We start from the raw sequence: 20,959 nt of genomic DNA, 5'->3' as shown, positions 1-20,959 counted from the left end.
TCTTTTCCCTGCTCAGCACGGGGTTCCTCCCACAGATAAAGTTCTTGAAGAACTGCTCCAGTATGGTTCTTACTATGGAGTACAGTTATTCAAGAGCAGACTGTTCCAGTGTGGGTTCCTCACGGGTCCCAGCTTCTGCCAGGAACCTGCTCTGGCATTGGCTCTCCACAGGCTGCAGCTTCCTCCAGGGCTGTGCCTCCTGCTCTGGCCCTGGGTCTGCCATATGCTGCAGTGTGGATCCCTGCTCCACTGTGGTCCTCCATGGACTGCACAGGGACAACCTGCTTTACCATGGCCTCCTCCGCAGGCTGCAGGGAAGCACCTCCTCCCCTTCCTTCCACATTGACCTTGGTGTCTGTAGGGCTGTTTCTGTCATTTTCTCACCCCTCTCACAGTTGTTGTGAAGTGACTTTTAGTCTTTCTTAAGTGTGGTATCACACAGGTGCCACCAGCACCAGGCTCAGCTTTGGGAAGCAGCAGGTCCATTTTGGAGGTGGGTGAGAACTGGCTCTATTCAACATGGGAGCAGCTCCAGCTGTCTTCTCACAGAAGTCATCTTTGCAGTCACTCCACTACCAAAATCTTACCAGGTAAATCCAATACACAAGTTTAATAAGCACTCTGCTCAAAGAACAGCATAGATCACCTTCCATGTTATACCAGATAAACCAAAATACCTTACTCTTTGTAGAGTTACAATCATTCTGTGAACTTTTATTCAGCCAGCACTATAACTGTGCAGGTGAAGAAAGTTAAGTCACCAGGTCTTTTAACTGTCATTAGATCAGTACAAAAGTAAACAACATACTTGCAGATATCTCGGTAGGTCTGAATTGCTGTTTCCATATAATGAGCAGGGTACGGCCTAGGAGCTCCAGGCTGAAGAAAAGCTGATACTGCTGCCATTTCCTACAAGAGAAATTCAGTATTGTCACTGTAGTTTTTTCAACAAATTGTAAACCTCAAAATGGTGAGGAACATATTTCAACAGCTACTAGTTCAAGATCTTCATCAGTTACTGGCATATAAAAGTATATCCAACACACTGAAACTAATAAAAGGTTTAATAGAATAGTCTATTTATGGCTCTGTTTGTAATTAACCAGACAGCAGCAAGAGAAGTGTTTTCAGCTGATGGTACCCACAACACTATGCAGAAGCATTGATTCAGTACTGCTTTACAAATTCAAGAGATAATTTCCTATTGCAGGAACAGTCTTTCCCATAAAGTAGTGTTACTGTCTATTTTAAGATGAGGACTGTTTTCTGAGCTTTGCTCAAGTGGTTAAGCTGCATTCTCAGCTTCCACAGAAGCTCTAGTAAACAGGTACTCTAAAATTTTACTTCTTTCCTTATGGGGTGAAGATAGGATAGGAAAGTTTTTCTGCAGTAAGCAAAGGTTGCAAAACTTCATAATTACGACTTCTACAAACCATTCATTAAGAAATTATGATAACTTCAGATTATCCAAATTCAGAGCAACTATCTGTACGGCACAAATACACATTTATGTAAAGGTTTTACATGAAGATGGGACAGTCTACAAGAATGCTTCCATGCCTCTACAAAGTAAAGTTTTAAATTTAATCAAGTTAACCAGACTAAAGTCTACAAAACATAGGTTATAAAAATTGTTAAAACAAGCTTCTTAAAATTTCCAGTAAGATAAATGGGAACACTAGGGAAAAATTTTAGTCATGTATCTTAACTCTCAAAACCAATTAATGAATGAGTATATGTTTACAGTGAAGGTCAGCAGTAACATACTCAAACTATATCCCTCAAGAGTCTTAATAAAAAAAATTGTACAATACCATATTTATAGTAACATACTCTTAACTTCCTGGCAAATAAGTATTTTGCCAAAGTCTAAAAGAGGGACTACACAATTATTTCACACCTGTTTTTGAGTTATCAGATTACAAGTTTAAAGATCCATTTTGCTGGAGGTTGCATTCTAGGTATTCTCCTTTCAATATTTCACATTTTAAGAATTACTCTTCAATTTTTATTCACACCTTTATTCCCTCCATAAAACAGCAGTCAGTAGATTTGAGAATACTTTATGATTTGCTAAGAGATACGCAACAAATTTGTCAAGACCCTTATAAATCTGGAGGTGGAGGGAAGAGACTGCATTTTGTTACCTTCAGACAAATATCAGAGATTATTAGGAAAAGTTCACAGAATGTTTATGTTATGTGAAGTACCAACCAGTGCTCCAGCTGCATAAAGCATTGCCTGATCATTTAAGAAGTCTTTCTTTGCTGTATGGTAACAGCTATATGCAAGTTCATAGTGTTGCACCAAAAAGCACAAGTCTGCCATTTTCCGGATTTGAAGCTCTGGTGCTTCTGGTGGATACCTATAAATACAAATATTTCAATTCAAAGTCATAATTTTAATAAATAGAGCAAGACATGCTCTATAAAGTCTTCCCTTCTTGTCTTAATTTCTATGCATGAAGTAGGAACAAAAACTGCATTGCTTCTGCCTTACCCAAAATACAGTTAAGAAAAGTGAGGCTGCTTCCTTTCTGCCACATGTAACTTGGTTTCACATCCTACTTTCCAATTAACAAGATTCACTGTTCCACTAACATTCAAAGCAAGCATTCCTCTTCGCCAAGAAATACTGAAAAAAGTATGCAGCTATCATGGAAACTGCTCAGTAAGATTAACTGTTAGAGCTAAACAGAGCTGTATGAGAAGGAAAAAAAATAAGACTTTGTTCACCTAGCTGTAGTTGTAATTTCTCCCCATTTCTCTTGAAAGAAAAAACCCACTAAAAAACTACACCTTATGCCAAAACATTGGGCAAGTTCCTGTCCTCTGCAAGCTTCAGTCTAACTTTTGGTTGGCCATATATACATGAGTCACTTCAGTGATGATCAAATACTTTGTCACAGACAACTGTCAGTCAAACTTTGTAGGAACCAAACCATGCTTACAAGTTCAACACAGATGGTTGAAATTAACGTTTTGTTTATGAATTCAAAGACAACACAACATACAAATTTAAAGCTGTAAGTATCAGAGACATTAACTTTAGCTAGGTAATGTCCAATAACTATTTAGACTTCTGTCGTTGAGATAAGACAGTTGAAGAGAGCGCTTTTCCTTAATGCATAGCCTCATTCATAGAGGGGAAACTACAAAGTGTACCAAATTAATATTTGGGCAAAATTTAAAACCTGGTTTTAATGTAAAATACAGGTGCAAAAAGTATTAAATCCCCCTTAATTTAGCCCTCAAACATACTTGCAAAAGCAATATACTTAATACTCAACTGTAATAAATTATACAGTTACATAAACAAAAATACCTATACATGGAGTTTTGTTTAAATAAGAAAAGAAAAAGCTTGTACTAATTAAAAAAATCCCTGATGGCAGAACAGAGCTTCTTTTTATTCCTATTAGTCTTAAAAACATACATTCTTTGTAACTCAGAAAGCTTCACTGCAAATACAGCAGGAAGCTAGTTCCGTAACCAGTTTCTTTCATCCCCTTTTAAAGTTCTGCTACTCCTTCATTGTTCACATTTATGCATAATACTTTTCATGATTTCTCCAATTAAAATCTTTTACAACACTGCTGATTTAGTTCATTTTGTAGAAAACTGTAAAATAAACACAGGCTTTCTGCCCCCACCCCTACACACACACGAAGAAAAGGGTACATTTTCAGTTTAGATGTAAAGGTAAGGACTGAAATTACTTACAGCAAACCCGAAGTATTCTTCAGTTCATTTATACTTTTCTCTGGAACCTTGCTGCCACTAAACCATTTTTTAGTAGCGGAAAACAGTGATCGACTCAAGCCTTTCCTGGATATTAACTGCAAACAGACACTAAATTAGAGCACTGCATTGCAAGAGATATACTAACATAAGTTAAACTAACACAAAAACCCAAGCTTCATTAAGGCTTCCTAAATTCTGCTTTTTCCATAAAATACAAATGAATGAAAACAATAAAATAAGCAAGAGCACACTGCTTTAGAGTGAATTACTGACACCGAGACAGAAGTTGCAATTCATATATTTATTCTACTCCAGACAGATGAGGTTCAGTACTGCTGTTGTAAACTGCAGATATCTCAATCCTAACAACTGAAACATTCGATGTATCTGTTTTAAATCTAACAGAATATCTAATTTCTGGTATTAGTCCAAGCTAAAATCTAGACTAAGTACATACTTCAAGAGAAAACATTATCCCCGTCACCACCACTGCAAACATCAGTTTTGAGTGTCAAGGATACTAGTCATACCTACAAGCAAGTTTACACAACTTTATTCTTTCAGATAATTTTGACTAACAAGGAAACTTCCCCAGGGAATTACCATTCCCAAGATCTAAGACAAACAATGTCTCTTTTTAAAGATAATTTTAAAAATCAGAACATCATGCTTTTCTCATCACTACTAGGGATGTATTACCACATTCCTAATGGTAAGGCTGTTTGCTAGACTTTATGTATGCACTTTTTTTAATGTTTCTTCATAAAACTTTAAAAGCATAAACATGGTCAGCCTATACAAACTCCCAAAAGTCAATTCAGGGAGAGAGTGTTCCTTACAGCATATGATACTTTGTATCAAAACCCCTCACCTCTCATATTTAAAACTATAACCTGAATGGACAATTCAATCAAAATATTATAGAGTTCAGATAGCACTTATATTTGGGTCCAGGTCTAATGCTGACTAGAGTAATCTGATTGTACTAATGTAAGTCAATCTCTCCAGCTGTTTAAGACCATATAAAAGCAAAACACTTATAAAAGCAAGAACCTTCCTGTAATGGAAGTAACTTTAATGCATGTCCTTGACTTAACATAGGCATGGTATTAACTACCATACTAATCCTAGCTTGAGAGAAGAATATTCAGTTGCAAGAGCTGCTGAGATCGAAACAGAATTGCATGATTTAGGGTGTCCATGCATTGCTACCCCTATCAAGAAGCAGCAATTGAAGTATCCAGCTTTTTTGCAGATAATTATTGATGAAAATACATTTCCTAACTTTAGTTGCACATTCCAATGTTGAAACACAAAAAGTACATTTTGTTCTCCGTGCCAGAATTGTTCAGAAACATAAAATACTACAATTTTAGGAGCATGGACCAATGTCCCTGACAACAGTTCAGACAGGCTTTCACAAAGAAGCCACCTTGCACTGAAGCTCTGTTGGTACAAATTGTTTTTTGTAGAAAACAAATTGAACAAAAACTTCAGCTATTTCTCTTAAATTTATTTAGTTTTCAATAAGTTCATTGAATCATTAGATGCAGAAGGAAGTAATAATTTCCAAACAGATTTTTGGATAACTGGATTTATACCCCAACTGTTTTTTCTTATTACAGCACAAAGTGTTTTTAAAAGTAAACTGACCTGATCATTAAGTTGCCGAATTGTCTTCTCTATATGTGGCAAAAGTCCCCTAAATGTGAATTCCTGTATGAACTGTCTAATTCGATCGTGATCTGTGAGTGTTAAACAAGCACCATGAGGCGTTCCAGAATTTGATTTCTTTGGGTCTTGCAATGATGCAGTAGCCTTCGTGTAATCAGTGCTATCCAAACTGCCACTGGGATGATCCAGTTGAAGGGGATGAGTCTTAAAGTTATTTGACAGGACATCTATTGAAAGATTGAAACAAAAACCCTAGTAAATATAAAGTTACTTGAACATTTTGGGTTTTAAATGTCATTTTTATTAACCTACTTTGAAGTTTTCGTTACTCAGAACTCTGATAAGCAAAGCTATTCACCAATTATTCTGCATTACAGATCAATGCTGAGCAGACAGCAGAGCTCTACCCGAGTAATATTTCACTCCTGAAATTCTTCAGAAAGCTCAGGGAATCTCAGTAACTACAACATGGCTAAGTAAGCACATTTTTGGTTGTCAACTACAGTTCAAAGAAACCCCAATCAACAATACTGAAAGAAAACTATGAAAACATTAAAATCAAAGTCAAATATTAATTAAAAATTAGAAATGCAGCAATTACTACAATGGCTCCATTAAATCCATTTACTCTCTTATGTTTCTGTTTTAAGGTTAAAAAATACCACTCATTTTCCATGCCCTTCCAAGCAATTATGATGCAAAACAACTTTCTCTAAAGTGCTCTTAGTTAAGTGAGGAGGGCTGCTGACCATTACTGCATCTAGTTATCCAAACTAGACCAACACAGTGTTTCATTCTAAGACTTAAAATAGTTCTATTTATTATTTCTGTTCTATACAAGAAAATTAGCTTGCTTTATCTGGCCCTAGCTAGCATTGAGCGAAGCCATAAGAGCAAATCCTTAATGAATTTTACTCATGAAATGTAAAGTTCAAACAACAGCTTGCAGACTGCAGCTGGGCTGCAAGGCCCTAGAAAGCGTCTTTTTCAGGCAACTGCAGGCTCTCCTACATACGCTGGGTCTCCCCATGCCTTTCAAGTCCACAGGATCTGGACTGAGTCAGGCCAGATGGTGTGAGGTAACTTCACTTCTTCCCTATTTGATCATACTTCTCATCTGAATGCTACACAGCTGCCTTAAAAAAAGCAAACCTAAAACCAAAAAGACCACACATTAATTTGCACTCAATTTCATCTACTGTCCTTTGCCATCCATGAGCTCAATTCTGCAGCAAGTTCTTCCAGTCAGCTTACTTTGTAAGTCACTACTCTGTCATTTCCAGATTTAAAACCAAAAACTATGTCCAAAAAAGAAGACTGCAACTTCCAAGCAACATCAGAGCACACTAAACTGAACTTTTATTATGATGAAAATTAACCATTTAATTCCATGTTACTTTTTATTAACTTTATTAACTTTAATTAATTTATTAATTAATTATGTCAGAGTTTGCAGACAATATGCTTAATATTACAAAAGATGAGCCAAATACATCAGTAGCCATCTACCAATTACCACCAATCCAGCAGATCAGCACCACAGCTTTTTTCTTTGTGGACAACAGGTTACATTATCTTTGAGCATTTAGAAAATTATTACTTTGAATTCCCTAACAAATCACTCAAGTGATTACTGTCCAAGACAAGAGACAGCTGTACAAATGCTATCACATCAATGTTTTGATAGAAGTTAGAAAAATACCTTTAATTTCACTGTCTAAACCATCTGATATCAAGTGATCAGTATTCTTGTTTGAAATAACAGTATAAGGATAATCTTCATAGCAATCCTGCCAGAAAAGAAAAAAAAAAAACCAGAATTTTAAGAATAGCAGAGCATATACACAAAAGTCAGTCAACAGTACTTGTTAACTTTAATAACACTTAACTGAATTAAGAAAGTATGTTTGTTCATATATATTAATTTCTTAAGTCGTTTGTGAGGTTTTTAAGAACCTGTGCTGCTGTAAACATTGAAGTTATATTCACCAACAAACAAAGCAAGTATCTTCTGACTTGCTCAAATAACCTCACTGTCAACTACAGTAAGCAACTCCAGCTCTTACACAGCAATGCCTACAGCAGTGAAAATATGCTCCCTAAAGCAATTCATGAACAATCTCATTTTAAAAAGTCATCTATATTGGACAGTTGACATGGGACGGAAAAAAGAAAGATATCGAATTAGTTTATGGTGGAACATTACTTACTGGTCCTCTTGGCTCACAGAATACAAGATGTTTTGACTTTCTAGTGCCAGTTAAATTTGGTAAAGAACTATGATTCAACAAACAAACCTTTTAATCAGATGCAGTTAAAACTGCAGGTCAGTGAAAAACAAACTCAAGAAGAAATATTTTGCGTCCTGAAGCCAAAAACACAGACATTTATAGCAGGTTGAACTCAAGACTGAGCTAACACATGTTATCATTTGCCATCTTAGCAGATGACAGACCAGACTGGACTGCAAGAAGTTCCCAGAAAAACCACACATATCCTCACAAAACAACACACCCACACTGTTTAGTGAAGTACAGAAGACTTGGAAAAAAGTCAAATTTTAAGAGTGAAGAAAACTAATCAAAATTAAGGTAGAAAGTTACTATGAAAAGGACACTTCTGAGGTTACTTGCTCTTGTCAGTGCATAAAGCACAAGTCTATTATTCCAGTGATCCTGTCAGTTTATTTCAGACAGTCTAGTATTTCAGTGCTCCTTACTGTCAATTTAAGTAGCACAGAGGACACTTTTGAGAGAGGACACATGCTACCACAAAAAGTCATAGCTACATTATAAGTATCTTGACTGCCTATTAGCCCATTCCATAGAAACACAAAGATAATACTAAGGTAAAATTTAACACAACTAAAATGAGCTTTCAGATGCACCTTATAAATTGTTTCTAAAATACTACAATACCTGGCTCTGGATAGTGTTTTTCTGAAGGTACTGACTCCAAGGATCTGGTATCTGTTCATCTGCTCCTCTATTAGACACCCGAGAATTTATTTTCAGCAAATAGCAACCCTGAGTTCCATACCTCTGCTTCATCTCTTCATAAATGGAGTCAGCTCTGGAAAAAAAAGAAAAATAACAAAAAAACCCAACAACACAACATTTACCCTGTCTTGATATCAGACCAATTCTATTCTAAGCATGTATTGCAAAAAGCTATTTTAGACTATTATTCATAGGGTTTAAAAGGAAAATTCTCCTATTTTTAAAGCAGTCCTTTATGCAAGAGTGAAACTGAGAACCTTTAAGAATTAGTTCAGCGAGCTAGCAAAGAAAGCATCTACCTCAAGAAGCTGGGACTGATTCTTTTCATTTTATACAAACACAAGAAGTAGATCTAAAAATAATACTTAAGGAAACGTGCCTCGATAATAGTCAGCATACTAGTTAACGGATCCTTTTGTATGTCTAATCTCAACAGAATTTATAACTGCAAACTTTTCAGTCAAAGAGTTCATCTGTAAGTTCACTGAAGGCAGAAGACCCACCTTTGTTCTTCTCCTGTGCTTACATCATGCAGTAACACATAGTATTTGAGCGTGTTTGGTATAAACCACTTGGGGTATGAATATTCACTACTATGCTGAATTCGATGTTGTTCTTGAGACAGCTTCAGAAACTGCTCCACAGGCTCTGGTTCACTAGAAGAAACTACAAGCATACCTAAATCCACGTTAAGGACATTTACCAGAAGAACCCAGGAAGAACCACTGATCACATAGTAAGTAGGAAGTGTATAAAACAAAATAGATGAGTACAATGTTTAAGCCTGTAAAACACAGTACCACAAAAGTATGTGCAATTAGAACTTGGCCTTAGTCTTGACAAAAAAAAAAAAAAACAGTATTTAAACGGTCAGTTAACTAACCTCATCACATGAGATGAAACAGGAGTTTGCTCCAGTTCTGACACTGAATCCAAATTTAAGCCAATACATAACAGCTAATAGTTCATTTAAGATTTTATATACAGACCAACTGCTCACACATGAAACTTATAACTGAAATTTACCCCTAATGTAATTTAGTTTTCAACTAAATTGCAACACCTTCTAAGTAAAATGCAAAAGTGTTCAGATTTTTACCTCAATGCAATTACTTCATTAATAAGGATCATCCTACCCTCCTACATCTATTCATCAAGTCATTTATTCAGAGAAGCCAGGAAGCAAGTTGTACTTTAAAAGTTACTAAAATTTAGAAGTGAAGGGCCAGAATCAATATTTTGCCAAGTTAAATCTGCACAAATGGTTCTCTAACGGTTACTAACACACCTGTTCCACTATACTGAAGTGATAAAGTACAGTAAAGTTAGGAACAGAGTAGATGTTATGAAACCTGCAGCATTACAACTATTGTAAATCTTAATACCAGCTGCATTATGAAACAGTGCATAATTTTATTTTCCCTGTAGACAGGTAAATCAAGCTTTTCAGTTTAAAAAAAAAAAAAAAAAAGTTAAAGCACTTGGGCATCTTTCCAGGCTTCTGTTTGTCCAAAATAGCTCGAAGTTCACCAATTTTCCAAAACACTCTCCCCAACCTTCTCCTTCCATCTGCTAGAAAAAGTTATAAAAAGCAGCAGGTGCATCCCAAACACACAAACCTCTGTTGTACATAAGGGACAGTCAATAGATAGCTAAAGAGCTACAGCAGAAGGTGTTTTAGGACGAGGAAATTTAGTTTACAGGTATTAGCTTAGAATTCAGTTTGACACATTAAAAAAGTGGAGAAACCACCGAGAAAACCGTCCCTCTTACAAAATTAGTCTGTATCGTTAAACATATTGAAAAAAAGGTATGTTTCAAATCATACTGGCAAAAAGAATGATTGCAAAGTTTTAGAGTTTGTAACAGCTGTAACAGCTTTCACTACAGAGGTCTGTAACACTCAAAGGATACATGCAACATAGTGGTTTAAGAATTCATGATCTGATGTAGGCATGGACTGAAGAAAGCACTCTCTGTAAGACTCAAACCAAGGAGTAGTAGCTGGAATACACAATAAGATAGGACAAATTAGAATATTCCATGAAACTGCTGTTTACTTATTTATGAAAGGGAAATATGAAAGACTACACCTAAAAGTGAAGCTTGCAAACTTTTACAAGGTTTGCATGGCAGGGGAAAGAAGGGAGAACAGTCTAAAGAAATCATCTAAAAATACACACAAGTGGGAGAAACAGTAACATTTTGAATCAAATACTGTGAAACTAAAGAGTATTTTAGGCACCAGTTTTCTCAATATTGTAGGCTCACACATATTTGGTCTTTTTTAGAGTAACTACTCCATACCACCCCTTTAAACACACACTTGGGAAAGAAAAATAAAATCAGAATTTTTCTAACAGTCAGCCATTTGCCTCGGCTAGGGATGCAAGAATCAACCAAAAAGCAAAATTAATTTTTGAGTACGTAGGAGAACTAAGGATTACCAGAACCTTATCCTGACAGTTTACCTACAGCTTTTTGCAAGTGGTGCAACTTGGCTTGGCAGCAGTCCCCTTCCTCTGCCCTCCTAAAATAAATAGTTCAGCCGTCAGCTGGCAAAGCAGAAATCCAAAAAAGCTAAAAGCTCAGAGGCGAGTTGTGCCATTAATGCCTTATAATGTTAACTTGCCACGTTCAACTGCTCTTTTACAAAAGGGATTTCATTTTTCTAAGACTAATGAATCAAGGGAAAGCAAGTATGTCTAGGCCATCCAAAGAACATGTGAACTTAATCTTATTTCTTTCCACTCCGACTATCAGTCTAGCAATGAAGTATCAGTTCTTCTTTCAAGCCTGTTTTATGTCATCTCAATACTGCAACTCCTTCCCCTGAGAGGAAAAGAGACCTCAGAGCAGAATCAGACCACTTCCAATAACCTGACTTCACACTGAAGTTAGCTGGAATCCAGTATAAACCCACCTGTAAACTAAAAAAATAGCAACTAGTACAGAAAAAAAAAAAAATGCATTAATAAGAAATCCTGAAGTATTTATTTTCTTTATATGGCCTCAAGAAAGCACATTCCTTGACTTAACTCATATAAAAATTCCTAATGCTTTGTAAACCTTTCCCACACCCCTCAAGAAAAAACAAACAAAAAACCCAACAAAAAAAAACACCTTGATTTCTTAGCTGACTTAAAAATTAAACTAGATTTCCTCGTGTTGGAATTATGTTCTAGTGCATTAACATTTTGCTTAACCTTACACTGTCAGGCCATCTAATAGGTTCATCCACACAAGAGTCAAATATAGCTATACTTCACAACTGAACTCAGTCTAACAGTCAGGGCATCTTCGGAAAAAAACAACAACAAAAAAAACCCCAAACAATAGGAGGCAAACTTCTAGCTCTTGATTATAGCCTTTCTAGCAATGGCTCTCTGAGCACCCATCTAGGGTATAAAAAGCTCTTGGCCTTACTAAGTCCTACATGTAAATACGACAACTATTTAAATCAAGCAAAACAGTTTGTTATTAAAAACAAACCATGAGAAAGTGACTCATATGCATATTTTTCACAAGTATAATAAAGCCTTGTAGTAACTCAGGTTCAAACCAAACAATGTTAAACTACTTAAGGTAGAAATTTCAACTGCATTTTAATTTCAAGTTGTTTTCAGTTTTCCACTTCTGTTTTACCACTGAACCACGGCAAAAAAGTTTTTTAAAAAAATCTGACACAGCTGCAAACAGGGAAGTACTACTTTGTTTTGTGGGGTGAGTTCCTACCCTCCTACCCCCATTCAGCTTACTAAGAACCTGGGAAATAGCTACAAAGGCAACTCGACACAACCACAACATACATTAACAGTATCCACTCAAGAGCACTGACAGGACTGTAATAATTTATAGCAGACACTTAATAAATATGTAACATATTCAAAACAAAAACAGTATTTGAAAAAAATTTCACAGATGTAACATTTCATAACACATTATAGTAGTGCATAGCCACACTGTGTCATTTAGGTACACAGACCTGTATGTTTTGCATTTTTCCAGTAATATGTTTCCAGTGCACTAAACAAGCAGAACTGAAGTTTAGGCAAACTTGTTAATGCGTTCAGAAACTGTTAAGAAAAAAATTAGTAAGCAATATTTGTACATAACAGCTTCAGAATGAGAAGCCTACGTCATGAGGTTTTGTACTTTTCGGCTACCTGACTGACCAAGATGCATTTCACAGATAGAGGTACCCTGGCACATTCAGAAAGGAGGGCATTTAGCAGCATCTGAACAGACACTATTGAAAGGATAGCTATTACTAACTGAAGGCTTAAACTCTGTTAATATCTAAAACTGAAAACCATCAAAATCTGGGTCTTACAGACCATTACACAGAGCTTCACTGTAAGTTGAGAGGTCAATAACCAATGCATTTTGGTAGCAGTAAGTAGAGTCATACCCCAGGAAGAATATCATTATAGCAGAGGCATACATGCTCAGTTCTTTAGTTGCAATTTGAAAAGCGCTACTAACCCCTGAGAAGGAAGTTCTAGAGAGCAGCAGAAAGTATTTACATTTGAAATACAGAACAGTGACAGTATACAGTTCCATAGGATCAAACAGGACAGTGCTTTTTTACAGCATCAGGTAATTTGCCACCACCACTCTGCACTTATTGACTCTATGGAAAGACCAAATGATCTAGATTAACAGGAGTAGAAATGTGACTAAAAGAAAAATTAAACAGCCATCACCAACAATTTTTCATTTGAGGGGAAAAAATGGAGGAACACACATCTACGCCAAGAAAAGTGCTAAACAGTTGCAGCAGATGGTAAGGAAAGGTGGATGGGGCACATGGAAAAGGAATAAAGGGCAATTTGGCAAATCGGCACCAACCACAAAAAATACCTGAATAGAACGTGGATGTGTTCAGTTCCATCAGTGTTTCTTTCCAATTACTGTACCAAGGAACACTAGCTTTAACTGAGCGATCTGATAGAAAAAACACGATGTTATTATACTAAAAAGGGTCAGGTGCAAACACACTATTGGCTTTTACTCTCTGGTAGCATGAAGGAGAAAAACTATACCATGCAGGCCCGTCAGAGACTAAAGACATTTGATTTCAGCTAACCTCTATCATGAACATTTCAGGCTCCTCCACATTTCAGTGTACTTCAACAGAATTCAGTATTAATTTCTAGTTCAGCTCAAATAATAGGCTTGGATAAAAACAGACATCTATAAAGTAGTAAAGAATTAAGAGTTTATTATTTTTTATTTTTCTAAGTTGGAAGATACTATAAATATAGGACTAACTTCTGAGATTTCTCAACCTGTAGTACTACAGTTAAAGTAACTGAAGGTATCAGCTGCTGGAAGTGGTTGCCCCAACACTGTCCCTTATCTCCACCATATTCCTGCATCGCTGCATGCCAGCATTAGCATCACGCAGCCCTAAACAAACATAGCCAGGGAAGTGATCCAGCTGAAAACTTCCTTGGGAGAAAAAAAAAAAAATTAAGTGTTTAGTGGGATTACTTTTCCTCACTCTCCACATGCACCAGTACATGACAGAAGCAGGCATGGCTGAACATAAACACTCCTTCAACAATCAACCACGTCTCTCAGAACAAGATTATGGAACTACGAGACTATTAAACAGCAAGTTTAGCAAAGATGAATTACAAGCAACTAAAGCCATTCCCACAGCAGTTCCAAAACTTTTCTAAAAAAGAGCAGGATCATAATCCCAGTACCAGAAACACTCACACATGAACTTCATGTTTGCGTCTTCCTCAAAATATACTGAACTTGATCATCATTAAAGATTAAGAAAATATTTTTTAATATTGCTATCCTAGAAAACTAATTCACCAAAAGAAAAAGAGCAAATTAAAGAACAGATTAGAGTATTTCACATTTCCATGACAAAAGATTCTGTTTTGTTGCCAGGAATGAATGCCTACATAGGTTTTAAATAAAATGCTCCAACAAAATTGAAAAAAAAAAAAAAAAAAGTTTCTTAGTAAATACTCATAGCTTTCTAAGTAGAAAGGGAATTCTACCTGACAAGCTAAGGACTTCCTCACATCCTTCTACAATGCCATGGGATCCAATTTTCATCATCAAGAACACTGTGTCAGTGTTCTGTGCTAAAGACCTAAAAAAGGGCATCACAAAACTACAGAGCTGTTACAAGATTTTGTCCTTCTGTATAATGTCAAACAGATTAAACATCTCTCCCCCTGCTCTCAAATAAGCATATAGCCAGTCTGAATAGAAATAAGAACTTTATCATTGAGAGACAAAAGATAGTCAAGTTTGATAATTTGTACATCTGAGGCTCCAGCAGCAAATAAGGAAAACAAGAAGAGCTATTTGCGTCTACAACTACAAAGCATGGCTTGATGTAGTCACTCGTTCTTCCCTTCCAATACCTCACTTCTAAACTGAGGTCATTAAAAACATTATGGAAAAGTCTCTTCACTTAAACCATCCTGCTTTCTTAGGGCCTTCCAAACTCTAGAATTAAAGCAGACTTTCCCTCCAAAAAGATTTCACCAATTTCACAGATAAACAGGGGCATGGAAACTGAAAAAAAGGGTGCAAGTTTCCAATAGCTCTCAAAAATTAAAATTTCCAGGCTTGTGTCTTTACTATCAATATTTCACATGAAGCTGAGGATGTGCTTGTAAATTACGTGTCAAAGATGTAGAATTATGCAATTTTTTTGTCAACATAAAAAAAATCAACACACTATGACAACATCAGTTACTAACCCTCATGAGTGTTCATTAGTCTTTTGCTATAGCAGAGCCAAATTCCTCACTGGATGTTGAACTTTAAGTATAATAAATGACTTATGTTTAAATAGGGCAATGCATACATGCTTTGAGTTAAGTATGTACTCTAAGGCTTTAATGGATTAGGGTCTTAATTGGGAGGAGTTTAATCTTCTCAGCTCTCAAGATCAGGTCTCATTTAGTATTATTCACAATGCCTTATCCCTTGGAGATCTGAAAAAAAACCATTTTTAGAATATGCTAGCCACTCTGTCAGCGAAACATGAAGCACTGAGTTTCATGGCAAAAAACCAAGATGAGGAAACACACTTTTCCTCTAAACCTTTTTATGACAACTTTATGAACTCTATGCATTAAGCAGTGAGTAAAAAGACAATCAAAAGAAGCCAGGAGGACTAACTTCAACATAGAGTCGTACATTAGTACCAACATTGTAAATAAGTTCTTGTATTTATTCAGCCAAGTGTAACAAGTTACTGTATCAGTTTTGTAACAAGAAAACATCTCTAATTTAATGAGCATAACCAATTTAATTAATTTTAATGAATTTAATTAATTTACATAACCAAAGCATAAGTACTTTCTACATTAAAATAATATAATGATTTAACACAAGTTCAGATTAATTACAACATTAGGAAACATTAAATTGAGAATTATTAATTAGGTTCAGCCACTCTTTCAGCATTATATAAAACCAAAATTATTTGATAAATCTGAAAGAGTAAAAATAATGACTCAAAAGTGATCAACTCTCAGAGTAACTTTAATAAATGCCACAAACTTGAAATTAAGGTTAGAAACCTTGCAGTAAATTCCAGTTTAAGGTACAGAAACATACAGTATCAATACATACCACTAATGTTGAGATCATAATCTCCAGCTGTGATCACATTAGCTACTAGTCCTTCAGCAGGCTGACTGACAGACACAACGTCATTCAAAAGTTTTCGAATGGCACCAGGCTGAGGTGGGTAAGTAATAATGTTGTTGACAGCTATCTTCAAATTTTTAATTACGTGAAGCTGATTATTAGGATCTCTCATGTGAACTAAAAAAGAAAGATAAAATAGGTTTCATTGACAAGTATAATAGAGAGTTAATACAGTTACCATAAATTAGTATTTCTCCAAAAGATTTTTCTTTCTTCCCTAAACCTCTCCATCATCAATTTTAGATCACAGATCATAACACAAGAGTTTCAAAAATGGAGTGGGGGGAAGGGAAGAATGAGAAATTACTTAATGTTCAACATTAGGCTCATCTAGGCAGACTGATGAAAACCTAGCATAGGATCTTAACTTATAAGAACATCCACTCGAGTAAAGAAGTAGTTGAGTATACCTACCTAGGACACCTGGTGCTACCACATGGCCTACAGTGCAGCCCTCAACCCCTCTGCATTTTATTTTCACAGACCCCTGTAAAGCACATAAAGGGCAGCATAACACTGTTGTTCTCATCTTGCAACTCACCACAAAATTCGCACCATGAAGATCTGAAACTGAGTCTTTGGTCCCGTCCAGCCTGGAGATCACTCCACATCTTTTCCACAAGTCTTTTCAGAAGTAACAACTACACAGCTCAAACCACATCACACTAGATATGCTCACAGTCCATCTTAGCAGATTTCTACTGCAGTTCAAGTTTGGACTGGTGTAATTTTACCCTTCTCAGTCACACATTCACTCCCTACCTTTAGCCAGCACTGAAGCTCATGGGAAAACAGCATGAAGCAGTTTAGAGAACTGATTCTGCCCAAAACAAACTAAAAAAATAAGTATTTTTTTCAGCTATAATTTTCAAATTGAACTGGTTCATCATCAAGGGCAATTGTGCTGGCTAAACTTAATTGATCCAGTTTGGCTTTTCTATCAGAAAGCTGAAGAGTGGGAATTTTTTTTTTTTTCCACCTTATCATACAGGTAAATTATCAACCTCACTGACACATAATTACTGAAAAGATCAAATGTAAAGGAAGCAGAATGGACAAACAACTAAGAAATCAGTCTGCATTTACCAGTGCAGTATAACACTAAAAGTCATCCTTGGTGTCCCTCCTGAAATATAATAGCCACACTAATGAAGAACAAACATATTTCCATACAGGACACAGACGACACTTCTGGCATATGTGCCATGCTGAGCATTGACATAATGGACATACTTGGAACCCCAAAAAGCTCTTGCCTGAATCCCTAATAAAAACTTTCTAGTGTTACACACTTCAAGTGTTCACAAAATCATTTCAGAAAGTATTTTGACAAAATTAAGAGTAGTGACGTACACTAGAACAAGACCTTTTCATCAGAAGTGGAGAATATTCAGATGTTGACCAAAATACTCACGAACAAGGAATTCTTAACATCAAACTAAACGCATCAAATAAACACAGTTGTCCCATTATACTTCCTTACTTCCAGCACATATTTAAGGCTTATAGAATCAGGTAGTTATCAGATGCTCCCTCTTCTTTTTTTTTTAAGACACACTTTGGTTTAAGAGTAACCAAGGCTATCTTAAAGTGACACTTGTCAGTTGAAGTGTACACTGCAATTCTCTCTCCCACCAACTCAGTATTAGTTCAGATAGTATTTTTAAAGATTCTTAAAAAACCACAATGTTATTTTAAAGAAAACTCACCTATACAATATGCTTATTTATTAAATCAGGCATCAGTTGTTACCAACAAACACAATAGTTAAGAAATTGACTGTCACTTTGAGAATAAATGTGAAGGTACGAAATCCACAATACACTGTTGGTTTCCTTTATCAAAGAATGGAAGTTTAAGAAGAGTTTTGTTTTCCTCTAAAGTAAAGACTTACTGGGACAATAAAGTTGTTCTAACTATTTCTCCTTCATTAACAAAAAGTGACTTATTTGTGAAGGTCAAGAAGCTAAGAATTACAGTATGGAACACTTTGAACTTGTGCTCAGGATTTCCTACCATTACAATTTGCTATACTGCAAGGGTATTTTTGGCTACATCAACATTAGTGAGCTGCTGATACGGTGAAGTTGATGAGTAGATTAATGCTGCTTAGTGCAGAGCTCCTCCCCCCCCACTACATCTACATTATGAAATTAGATATAATCTGGTGGTCTTGGCCTCAGTAACCAAGAAGCCCGTGGTTTCACACTACCTGAAGAATGAAGCAGTAGTCTGGGCCTCCACACATCTGTTAACGTGCGAAGGACAATAGATATATGCACAGTAGAAAGCTCAGCTTAGTTTGTGTATCAAAACTCTTCTGCACATAAAACAAGCAATTCATTTCTAACCACACTGCTTTGCTAACTGAGAATGCTGATGAACATGCAGCCTCCAGCAGGCTCATGTACTATGCAAATCCCAAACCTCAGAGAAAAATCTGTATTGTAATGGGACTCTAAAAATGCAGTACCAAACCGGTGACTGAGCTCTTCAACTTATAGAAGAGTTCAGGAAGTAACACATGTACTTGGAAGTTTTGCGTAAGTACAAGGGACAGCTTATTTCTAAAGAGTTGAAATACTAAGCAACCCAATCTCATACTACAAATTCAGTGAAGTAGCCACTAAGTAAAAAGTGGACGGCATTTCATGCTCCCTTAAGAAAAACTGTGCTTAAAAGTGAAGACATCAAAACAATCATAAGCAGTGAAACACAGTTGTGGAGGCATCTGCACATACACATATTCTGCTGTACCATGATCAGACCATTAATCGTTGCCTCTCTTCCTCTTAACTGGACATGAAAAGCACCAGGTAAAAATATTACTGTTAAGTCTGGTCAAATCTATTAAGGTAAAGCAATTTAAGAACTTATCCTGTGTTCCAGGTCTTATGTACAGGACAAAATTAACAGTGTCACTATGCAACTGTGTTTGTGCAGACTGCAACAAGCATGTTTCCCTGTCACAGGGCTTCACAAGCTCTGGAGCTGGAGGAATTGCTCACCATTATACAAACTCATGAGAAATTTTACTGAACTACTCTTCTGCCTGAAGAAAATGTCTAGTGCAGCTTTCTCTACCCTCACACATGCTGGCTTTCACCTCAAGAAGTTACAGCGTAATGTTTTTTCCATGAAGATAGAAGAGGAAGTCACACTTGGAGTGAAGATCTGCAGTCAAGCTTGTGGCCTGTTGAATCAGAATACAGAGAGAGCAGTGCAGCAACAAAACTCACTGTAACAAGCTTCAGCTTCTCAGTTCTCTGACCTTTGGGTCAGGTTTTGAACAGGATGGTTCAGACTGACAAAGTTAGACAGCATACACAGAACAGCAAGGATGCCTATTCTCAAAGATTCATCACAATGGCCACAGCTGCAAAATTCAGAAATTAAAACTGTATCATGGGGGTTTAGATGCAGTTAATTAAGGTGTCCATTATTGCATGACAGGGCTTGCAGAGAACAATTACAGAAACATCAAAAATTACTTCAAAATTACGAAAAATCAAACAGCAAAGCCTTCCTTCACACATTTTAAGAAGAATGAGGAAACTAAGTCAGTACCAGTCTCTCAAATAATAATCTCAAAGTCTTACATTATAACAAGGGAGGCAGTCTAATCTGTGGCCATAACTAACTCCTTTATTAAAAGGGGGTGAAGACTAGTTTGGTTTATAAGCATCGACATAGTACCGAGATCTGCATTTACACGAGGAGCTCTGAGGATGATTCAGGTTTGCAAGTTCCCCAACTGTTACAATAGTTGGAACAAAAAGAGTTACAACTGAGCGACAACAGAACTGAGTATTCTTCAGAGTGAATGCTTCACTTTGAATAGTCTGCCTGGATTTGTTTGCTAGATGCATTTTGAAAGCCTTTCACCAAAGAACTTAAGAGATATTTAAACAACTTCAGAACTCCAAGGATGTGAGCTTCTGCATTTATTATTTTTATCTCTGCTGCATTCCCACATAGCTCATGACTGTTACTAAACAAAGGGAAAAACATTTATGAACAAGTTACGGTTATAAGTTATCAAGACCTGCCACAGAACTAAGGCAGATTTTAACACATACTAGCTTTTAAGTTGGTATCATTTTTTAAAGAGCAATGCAAAAATCTAACTCAAGTGACAGGATAAGCTTAATTTTCTTGCACTGTTCCCTCAACACGTGACATGATGAGACTGAAGTCTGAGCTAAGTGTCCCTCAGAAACAGAACATGACAAATGTCACTGCATTGCTATTCCAATGAGCAGTTCTGCAGTTCTATTCCGACTGCTGTCCCGAACACTATTCTGATAAGCAGTAGCTTGAAAGGCACAGTTTAGTTAAATTAAAAAAAAAATAAAATCCAAAGAGTAACTTAAAGCATTACAGCAAAAGAATTCTGTTTTCCTTAAGTGGTCAATTTCCAGTTTTGCTGCTCCTTTACATGGTCATTTCACCTATGCCACATAACCAGCTCAATTCCCCCCTTCTCTTTGCACAGGTCTTACTGACAGGAACATCATCAAAAATATATATACAATGAAGCTACAGGTGAGAGGAAGCAAAGACTTGCAGCTGAAACTACAATTAATGTTTCTGAAAGACTGACCATACTTTCAACGACTGAGTACTTTATTAACAGCAAGAGTCAGATACAAACATTAGCCAGATAACAGTAAAGTTGGGGGGTTTTTTAATTAAAAAAAACCAAACAAACAACATTTGTGAGCGCTAGATTTACAGACACCTTTCTCTTCAGCCACGTGCTCTGTGAGGTCTGCAGGAGAAGCCCAACTTCCCCGGTTCCACAGAGAAGAACAGATCGCATAAAATTAACCAGACATACCAGCCACC

The 20,959-nt window shown here is 36.4% G+C and overlaps 1 protein-coding gene across 1 annotated transcript in view; it reads right to left on the bottom strand.

The window, feature by feature from the left end:
- TRAPPC8 (trafficking protein particle complex subunit 8) overlaps positions 1–16,223 on the bottom strand; it is a 48,740-nt gene extending 32,517 nt beyond the window's left edge. The window contains exons 1-10 of the mRNA XM_029084559.1: positions 16,034–16,223; positions 13,280–13,363; positions 10,331–10,420; positions 8,920–9,094; positions 8,336–8,489; positions 7,120–7,207; positions 5,397–5,644; positions 3,723–3,838; positions 2,215–2,365; positions 809–909 (exon numbers count right to left, since the gene is read on the bottom strand). Of these exons, the coding sequence (XP_028940392.1) occupies positions 809–909; positions 2,215–2,365; positions 3,723–3,838; positions 5,397–5,644; positions 7,120–7,207; positions 8,336–8,489; positions 8,920–9,094; positions 10,331–10,420; positions 13,280–13,363; positions 16,034–16,223 (1,397 nt within the window). The remainder of the gene's footprint in view (positions 1–808; positions 910–2,214; positions 2,366–3,722; positions 3,839–5,396; positions 5,645–7,119; positions 7,208–8,335; positions 8,490–8,919; positions 9,095–10,330; positions 10,421–13,279; positions 13,364–16,033) is intronic.
- Between the last annotated feature and the right edge of the window lie 4,736 nt (positions 16,224–20,959).

The sequence above is a fragment of the Antrostomus carolinensis genome, unplaced genomic scaffold (genome assembly GCF_000700745.2).
Source record: "Antrostomus carolinensis isolate BGI_N321 unplaced genomic scaffold, ASM70074v2 scaffold5104, whole genome shotgun sequence".
NCBI lineage: Eukaryota > Metazoa > Chordata > Aves > Caprimulgiformes > Caprimulgidae > Antrostomus > Antrostomus carolinensis.
Note: the sequence above shows the minus strand (reverse complement) of the source record. Positions and strands in the feature narration are given on the sequence as shown.